General features: G+C 45.3%; 1 protein-coding gene across 3 annotated transcripts in view; it reads left to right on the top strand.

Annotated features, from left to right (window-relative positions):
- The first annotated feature begins 1,162 nt into the window (after positions 1 to 1,162).
- Positions 1,163 to 9,690, top strand: part of eml1 (EMAP like 1) — a 46,966-nt gene continuing 38,438 nt past the window's right edge. Inside the window, exon 1 of one of the 3 annotated variants that reach the window (XM_030356668.1) lies at positions 1,163 to 1,276. Coding sequence is in view for 1 of the 3 variants with exons in the window: in XM_030356672.1 (XP_030212532.1) it covers positions 1,775 to 1,802 (28 nt within the window). In the remaining 2 variants the exon portion in view is untranslated. Of the gene's footprint in view, positions 1,277 to 1,548; positions 1,803 to 9,690 lie in introns of those variants that run through there. The other 2 variants (XM_030356669.1, XM_030356672.1) reach the window with 2 other exon arrangements.

The raw sequence follows: 9,690 nt of genomic DNA, 5'->3' as shown, positions 1-9,690 counted from the left end.
ACGCACGTACTGCCACACAAACACATACACACCTACGCAGGTACTGCTACAAACGCACAGCCACACACATACACACACTGCCACACACCTACGCAAGCACTTTCACACCCACCCTTACGCACGCACTGCCACACAAACCTACGCACGTACTCCCCCACACACGCACAAATACCTACCCACGCAGTGACATTCACACACTTACTCGCGCACTGACAAACACACACACGCACACCTACGCACGCACTGACACACACACACACACACACACGGAAACACAAACACACACACGCACACACACACACACACACGCGCAAACGCACAAACCTACGCAAGCAATGCCGCACACACAAACATGCGTGTACTCATGCACACAGAGAACAATGTACTGCTAGAAGTCTTCAGGGTATTGATATGTGCATTTCCGTGAATTGCTTGACAACCACATTTCTCGTGTGCTATGTCATCGAAAGCCTTCTGCGGTCAAGAAAGAACAATGGAGGAGATGAGCCGTTCTTCTCAGCTCCTGGTCTCCGTGTGGCCTGAATTCTTTCTTAAATTAAATCTGACCAGGAGTCTGAGGTTGTATTTTTCAGACGGCCTAAATAAAATGCGTATCTTTTCTTGGTTGCTGTCGGAATTCTGCCTCTATGGGTATTTAAATACGCAGTTTATTATGCAGTCGCAGCCAGACTCCGGGCTCTATGACCCGTCTATGCATTCAAACGCACGTAAGTTTAAACTTATCCACTGGCTTGTCTTTCAGAGAGCGCTTTCTATTTTCCATTACAGTATTTAAGAAGATAGTCTGTCAAGCATCGTGTCAACAACACTTAGGACCGAGCTGTGGGCTCCGAGCCCCTCACAACCACCCGACGATAGACATCTAGGGCCGCTCCTGAGCCGGTACAAGCCGAGGGCCAAAGGGTCAAGGATCACGACGATTGAGCGAACCAGTTCGCTTTTGTAAGACATTTATTTTAACATTTATTGTACTTTCTATTCAGAAACGCCAAAAGGTGTTTGTTTAAGCAATAATAAAATTGGATATTTTTTTTAATTTCTCCAACTAGGACTCCAGAGTCTCTAGCGCCATCTACCGCTGAGAAGATGGCATCCAGCAGTGCAAGTGTTTGCAGAGCAAGATGGTGGTGCGATCATCTGTGGTTTTGTTTTTTCACACTGAAGTCAGCGAGAGGCCAACGAGTTAATCAATACTCTGAGTCCTGGAAAGTGGAGGCGAGCATCCTAACACTGTGGCTCTCATTTGTCCTGGCGGGTAACCATTTCTTTAACACTTATTTATTTTTTTGTTAGATTCATGAGTTAGATTTATCTTGCATATTTTGTATGATTGTAATTATTATTTGGTTTGGATAGATTAACATGGTCAAATGTTCGTGTGTCGCACATTAAGTGAGCGAAAAGCACATGTACATCTACTTGCAGGGACAAATTTACTGTCCAATTACACGCCGATGATATTTGATGGGCACGGCCATTAGCCTATAATTAGAGAGCTCAACGACCCCGGCAATAGTCATGTGATGTTATGACAGACGGAGAGAGATACTGTTATAAGCAAAGGGACAAGATATACCTAGTAGAGCAGCCGAGCCGTACTAAATGTAGTACAAGGGGAAGGACAAATACTGAAATAGAAAAAAAAAGATTGAAAAAAAGGACAAATACAAAGCAAGACGGGAGATTAAAGTTCAAAGGCAGAGATTGAGGATAGAGATTGGAGGACACGAGAAGATATACCCTGACCCTGGCCATGTCTGACTCCGAGGGGCTACCTATGGGTAGGAGATTGAGAGAGTGAGAGGGAAGAATGTGGAGTAGAATGCAAAACTGTGTATGTCTAGTCATGCAAGTATGAAGGTGCATGGTTGTGTGTGTGTTTTTGTGTGTGTGTGTGTGTGTGTGTGTGTGTGTGTGTGTGTGTGTGTGTGTGTGTGTGTTTGTGTTTGTGTTTGTGTTTGTGTTTGTGTTTGTGCGTGTGCGTGTGTGTATCTCTGAGCTTGCCACTGGGACCGCTCACCCAGCAAATATTTAGCCTTCTCAATATGAGGACCATATATGGACACGTGGTGTGTGCTTCTCTCCATATTCCTCCAGCACGCGCTCACAAACTCCAATGAAGAAAAAAAACAAGGCCCATAATACTGCCTAATATTCCTTCAGATGTGCATAATAGTTAGACCAGAGAAGGTTAATAATGAGACAAATGTATTTTAAATTGATCAATGGGACAGAACAGCTTCTGTATACATTTCCTTATGCAACTTTGCATAAAACGCATTCAGGAGCACGCTGTTGGTGCATTTATGGTGGTGTTTGTGTTTGTGTGTGTGTGTGTGTGTGTGTGTGTGTGTGTGTGTGTGTGTGTGTGTGTGTGTGTGTGTGTGTGTTTGTGTTTGTGTGCATGTTAGTGTGCATATTATGTGTGTTTTTGTGTGTGTGTGTGTGTGTGTGTGTGTGTGTGTGTGTGTGTGTGTGTGTGTGTGTGTGTGTGTGTGTGTGTGTGTACCCACTAGCCGGGGCACTTCCTGCCCCTGTTCTCCCATCAGAATCCCCCCTCCCTCCAACCAATCCCTGTCAACCTCCCTGTCTCCCTATCTCCCTGTCTCCATGTCTCCCTCTCTCCCACTTTCCCGGTCTCCCTCCCGCGAACCGCTCCCTGTCCCCCTGTCTCCCTATCTCCCTGTCTCTCTGTCTCCCTGTCTGTCTCCCTCCAACCTCTCCCTGTCTCCCTCCACCCTCTCCCTGTCTCACTCCACCCTCTCCCTGTCTCCCTGTCTCCCTGTCTCCCTGTCTCCTTATCTCCTTCCCTCCTGTCTCCTCATCATTCCCAGTAGAGCTGGATATAAAGATGACTTGTGTCTGAGGCCACATGAACCCTGTAAAGAATAATTAGCTTTTCCTCTCAAACTCCAAACTCTTATTATATGAATAACATAAATGTATAGTTGTATATGTAGTTCTGTGAGGAGCCTCACTTCTCTGCTGATGTATTGATTGCTCTGAATGTTGTGCAGTATTCTGACTGCAATACAATGATATAAAGTAATTTGTTAAATACATGTACAGGTAATCAGTCAATTGACACATTTTAGATCATTGCAGTGAGATTGCCAGTTATGGTCTATTAACACAAGTTATTAAATACCAGTTACCTACTACCGATGTAGTGTGTAGTGATGGGATTTTAATTTATATTTATCATCCCCCAAAAATATAAGAACAACAATATAAGAACCTCAGTGCTCGCTGTTCTCCTGCTGTCCTGCAGAGGGCAGCATTAACACAGCTAACGGAAGAGGCTGAAGAAACAACCACACCGTTATATCAGAGAAGTTTATCCTCCCAAACTGCCTTGGGGTTTGAGATTTTGCTAACTAGACACAAATTAAAAAAAAGACCCAGTAACAGAGGAGGATTTTGAATGATATAGAACCCCTCAAACATCGCAGGAGGGCTAGGGGGAGGCTGAAGGAGGCACGGGGTGACCCAGGAGAGTGCAGATACATGAGGTCCTTCCATCTCTCTCTCTAGGGGTGGTGTGGAGTAAGAGAGGCAGTCCGACTGTGTAAGTGGGTAGAGACGCTCCTAATATCAGAGAAGTATTGGAGCCCCAATGGGATCTGACATCTATGCAGGGACGAATATAGACTGCTGGTCTCTGCCTAGTCGACACGATGCTATGCTGAAAGATGTTAGGGAAAAGTGTGTGTGATTAGTCATAGCTGTGTGTGTGTGTGTGTGTGTGTGTGTGTGTGTGTGTGTGTGTGTGTGTGTGTGTGTGTGTGTGTGTGTGTGTGTGTGTGTGTGTGAGTGTGTGTGTGTGAGTGTGTGTGTGTGTGTGTGTGTGTGTGTGAGTGTGTGTGTGTGTGTGTGTGTGTGCTAGATGTGGCGGGCTCTCTCTGTATGGTCTGTGCAGTGGGAGCTGGGGAGGAAGTATGTCGGGTTACGGTCTCTCAGGCCGCTGACGTCAGCAGCTCCATCTGTGTCCTCAAGGCAGAGAAGGTGTCCTGACAACGTGTGACTCAAACCGCCCTCTGTAGACCAGAGATTGGGAGAATGGTATATAGAGTGCATTTATGTAGAGCGTTTCTAACCAGTAGCCGCTCAAAGCGCTTTATGATAAAGCCTAACGTTCACCCATTGTCAACCATGCAAGCTCGTCAGGAGCATTTAGGGTGAGCTGTCTTGCTCAGGGACGGGATTGAACTAGCAAGTTTCTGGTTACCAGCCAACCGACTCAACCTCCATAGACACATGCTGCCCTAATGGGCTTCAACGGATTCCCAGAAACAATACATTCACAGATGATCACACACACAACAATGTACCCCATGTTGACTCATCTACATGTCAAACACGATAAGATTATCTAGCGTTGGACTTCTCCAAACCTTTGAGTCTGGGCGGTATCGATGAAAGGTCTGAAGTGACCTTGGACCACGACAGGGTCAAACTAAATAAGGAGGGGCCATGAGCTGCCAAGAGCCAGCAGAAAGTCGTTTTCCTAATGGACATCAATTAGATCAAAGGGGAAATGACCGAGATGGCTCATTAGAGGAACACATATTAGTGGAGGATGATGCCAGAGATGGGGGAGAATAATTAAATTGGTGAACAAAGTGGTGCAGTGATGTCACAGATAGAGAGAGAGAGAGAGAGAGAGAGAGAGAGAGAGAGAGAGAGAGAGAGAGAGAGAGAGAGAGAGAGAGAGAGAGAGAGAGAGTTCTCTTTTCCTGTTCAGGACGTGAGGGGGGATGGGTGTGTACTACATGGATGCCTCTGCAGTCAGATGTGATTAATGTTGTCACTGTTTCAGAGAACATGGCCGTGTGTGTGTGTGTGTGTGTGTGTGTGTGTGTGTGTGTGTGTGCGTGTGTGTGAGTCTATCTCCATATAGTGTGCAGTTGTGTTTAATGAAGCGTTTATTCCGAATATTGGCTACAGCTCCTGGCTTGTGCAATAAACACATTTGTATTTATAGCTACCCCCAATTATATGACCCAAGTATATCACTAACTTAATGGGGAAATACAATTTGGCCTATACCAGAAAATGTTTGGTTTGCAATTGCTGCTACCTATGCATACCAACACATATGGTTTAATCTTTAGGATTGAGATTGATCTTTTAATTAAACCTGGATGTCCGGACTCTATATTGATTGGTTGATGGTTGGGGTTGTGATATGTGGGATCAGACCGTTAGACTGTACTTAGGGAAGGGAGGGATATGAGAGTGCCTACAGTGTTACAATCTATTTACAGTCTAAAAGCTGATGCTCAATCAAAACACACATTCACATACACACACACGTGCGTCTCTCTCTCTCTGTCTCTCTCTCTCTCTCTCTCTCTCTCTCTCTCTCTCTCTCTCTCTCTCTCTCTCTCTCTCTCGCTCTCTCTCTCTCTCTCTCACGCTTCTACAAGATCTGGCCTGATAGATTACCCAGTGAGACTCTGCAATCTACAAAATGTTTGTATATATTTGTGTGTGTGTGTGTGTACGTGCGCACGTGCGTCTATACCCTCACTTCTGTCCTCTGTGTGAGCGTGTTTGAAGCCAGCAGCACAAAGTCGCTTGTTCCACAAACCCTCACTGTTCCACTGAGCAGACTTGTTCTTGTACGATAGCGGTAGCTGCATGCTAGCTCCCCCAGCCCCCACATAGGGGGTCTCCTCCTCCCAGCCCCATGACTACATAGGGGGGCTCCTCCCAGCATCCTAAGACCCAGAGAGGCCAGAGGGCGTGGGGTGAGGAAACCGTCATAAATAGAGGCGTACTCAATCGACATTTCTACTCTTTAAGTCATTTAGAATATCATTACATCAATGTTTATCATTGATGAGAGACATCTTGTTCAAATATGGCTACAGATAGCCTGTGGGCATTGGGAGTTTGAGCAAAGAACCATTCATCTGGGATTTGAACATGAGACCAATAGACTCTGCTGCCAAGAATATCAGGAGTGGATGTCGAAATGCTCCATTGCACATACAGTATCTTCTCAGTGCAGATTTTACAGACGCTGTGTGTCTGGCGATGAGGCTCTACATGCATGATGCAATAGAAGAGCATGACCAAAGAGACTGCATTAATCCACGAGTGGTGACCTAGTTTCCCTGAATCCTGCCGTTTGTTCGTTACTATTCCCTGTGTGACTGTTGCAGTCCAGTGTATTGCTTTTGCTTTGAATCATGGTGTCATTCTATTGAACAGTGTGGTTTTAATTTTAATATACTCTAACTTATTCACCTCTCGATACCTGAGACTCAGTGAAACATGAATTCATCCTGGTTTGAAGAAATGGTTCACATTTGTGAGCCGTGTAAAATTGGTGGTCTGAGATGAGATTCTGTTGGGGTCTGAGGCTCTCTCACAGCTAATGTGCATGTCATTTCCACTCTTCTCCATCCTTCCTTCTTTCTAAAAAGCTTCTAAAATAATTTAATTGTTGAAAGTAGGTCACAATCAAATTAGATTCACAGTAACATTGAACATGACTCACTTACAGACACTTACACTCACTGGCAATGGAAATGCAAGAGGGGCTCTTTCTCCCATTGATCAGGCTATCTTCTAGCTATGGTTCTGCTATCCTTCTAGATTACCTTCAAGCTATTCTTTTAGCTATGCTTCTAGCTATGCTTCTAGCTATCCTTCTAGATAACCTTGTAGCTATCCTTGTAGCTATCCTTGTAGCTAACCTTCTAGCGATCCTTCTAGCTGTCCTTCTATCCGTCCTTCTAGCTAACCTTCTAGCAATGCTTCTAGCTATCCTCCTAGCTGGTTCAACAAGCAGTGCATAGTCCAACTCTTGATGTATTTTCCCTATCTGCTGTATCGTTGATATATACATTGAAAGCTGTCTTAACCCCTGGAACTCTGCACACTGACGGGTCCTAACAAGAGATGTACTTTGTCCATGTCTGCAGTGTTTCGTATTTCTTATCTTATCATTTTCCGAGTGCTTCGATTTCGTGTCGTAAACATGTGTTCTTTTCGTGGTGTGACATAAGCAGCGATATCCATCGCAGGTTATTTCGCCGGCGGATGGGTAATTATGATTTTTTTTCCATGTGCATTGAGCTGGTCTGCACTAGATCCATCAATCTCTCCCTCCCAGCCCCTCCCATGTCATCAGACCCTGGGAATTATAATAAAAGCATCCTGTCCTGTCAGTCACTGACAATCCCCCCCCCCCCCCCCCCCCCCTACACACACATCCTGTCTCCATCACTGCCCCTGATGGGGCCACACCTCAACGGCCGGTGTTGAATCTGTTCCTCTGAGCTCCTGGGAGAGCCTGACACACTGAGGCTGAAGTAGGTCACCTTGCAGAGAGTGATAGGGTAGGAATCGGTGTTCCTCTGAGTGCACCATGAAAAGCAGGTAATGCATATCAACACTGATATGGAATATTAACCTGTATTCTTTAGACTGCCGTGAGGGTTTGTCCGAAAACAAGCAATGTTTCACTTTACTAAAATCGACTCACTTTTTTTTTGGAGCAGAAGCTCAGCGATGGCTAGACATTAAAGGTATTTCAAATCCGATAGTTATCTAGCTTTGATCTGAAATGCTACCACCGTGTTTTCAATCTTTTTAAAACCTTAACAGGAATTCCCTCAACCTTAACGACAAAGCTAATAATGTAATTAATGGAAGGATCCAACATTGGACCTTAAAGGTGCAGTATGTAGAATTGAGTGCCATCTAGTTGAACGGACTTGGCAGAAACGGAACATAACATTCATAAGTATGTTGTAATGAGTGTATAACCAATGAAAATAATAATCATTGTGTATTTTGTTGCCTTAGTTTGATCCCTTTATATCTACCTGGCGAGCTGGACCTCTTCCCAGAGGCCGCCATGTTGCACCGCCATGTTGCACCGCCATGTTGCACCGCCATGTTGCACCGCCATGTTGCACCGCCATGTTGCACCGCCATGTTTCTACAGTGGCCCAGAACTGACAAACAGTTCTAGAGAATGCGTTTTTAGGAAAAAGAATTCTCAGAGTTGTAGACATGAGTGGGTTGTCTCCATGACTACGACCTACTTGTGATTCTTTTTTAGACCCTTTATTGTTAAGAAGCGTTACAATGAGCGAGGTTGTATAGGAAATGCATCACACAGTGTGGCGTGGTTATACTCTGTATCCAAGAACCACAGACGGTAAAATAATCAAATCATACACGTAACAACACACCACAACAAAACAAAACGAAACAGCCGTTCTAGTAAATGTCAGGGCACATCGTGCCAATACACAAACGAATATTCAGGTAGAAGAACCCATGCGATTTTTAGGTCCTAGTATTTCAGGTGAACCTTCTATCTCCCTGAAACAATGTCCTATTTAAATATCATCTTATATATCGTCTTATATGCCTGAAAAACCGGATAGACCAATAAATGGAGGGCGAGGAAGCTGGCAGATGGTGCAGGGATATTACAGAAGATTGACCTTCTTCCAAGTTTCTAGGAGCAGATTTGAGAGTGTGTGAGGGTATTATCCACTGACAGACCACTCATGTATGGATAAGGTGTTTATCAGCATTTTCTTTACACCGCCACCATAAAATTAAGCACATGTCTGTGCTATTTGAATGTGCACCAACATAATGATAAGGACCATGAATGTATTTCAACATGGCTGCTTCTGTGTGGCCGGAGAGGGGTCTGATTAAACAGCAGCTAGCTCCTGTAAACAACATGAGGCCATGACATAAACATGACTGTATCTAGAGGGGGGGATGGACTCATGATTCATTTACAGAGTAAACGTTCACATTTTTCATCAGTTTTCCTGTCTAGCGTTGTTTTAATGCTGGAGATGTCGGTGAATTATACATGTCCAACGCATGGCCCTGTATTGAGCTGGGCTGATGTATGACACAAGGAGGGCAAAACGCTCACGTCAGCAGAAAACCTTATCCACTGTGTGTGTGTGTGTGTGTGTGTGTGTGTGTGTGTGTGTGTGTGTGTGTGTGTGTGTGTGTGTGTGTGTGTGTGTGTGTGCATGAGAGAGAGAGAGAGAGAGCGCACAAGGGGGGATAGGACGGACAAAAGGGGGAGGGGTCAGCAGCACCAGCAGTTCCACCAGCTGCCTCCTGGGGGGTAGTGGGTGGAGCTTAGCAACATAAAGCCCTTGGGCCCCCCCTAAACACTCCCCCCCCCCCCAACACACACACACATGCACACTTTTGCGTGACCTCCCTTATGGGGGCTCCTAATCTGCACCCAGACATTATCATCCTACATTACACACAACACGTTATATCCCACAGATGAGGAGTTGTGTAATCAGTCCTCTAAACACTGCCCTGTCCTGCTGCCCTCCGGGGGGGGCGGTGGGGGGGGGGGGCGGTGGGACACACATAGAGAACAGGACGGGGCGTGGACTATCTGCTGCTCAGCACCCCCGGCCAAAGCCTCCTCAAAACATTGGGTGTTTGATTTTGTATCGATGTCCCCTCAGATATCATCGGCTTAAATAATTCTGTTTTAGGAACATGGGCAAAAATAGAGTTAAGGTTATGTTATTAAGTTTTGTTTTTGTATTATGTGTGTTTTACCAAGTGGGAAGCTGATGTTAATGAGAGGTGGCGTTGGCAGCCCCTTCTCCAGGCCATGCTCTGGGTAGTAGCATGTTGGAGGCTAGC

Source organism: Gadus morhua, chromosome 5 (assembly GCF_902167405.1).
Source record: "Gadus morhua chromosome 5, gadMor3.0, whole genome shotgun sequence".
NCBI classification, from domain to species: Eukaryota; Metazoa; Chordata; class Actinopteri; order Gadiformes; family Gadidae; genus Gadus; species Gadus morhua.
This window is presented reverse-complemented; position numbering and strand designations above follow the sequence as displayed.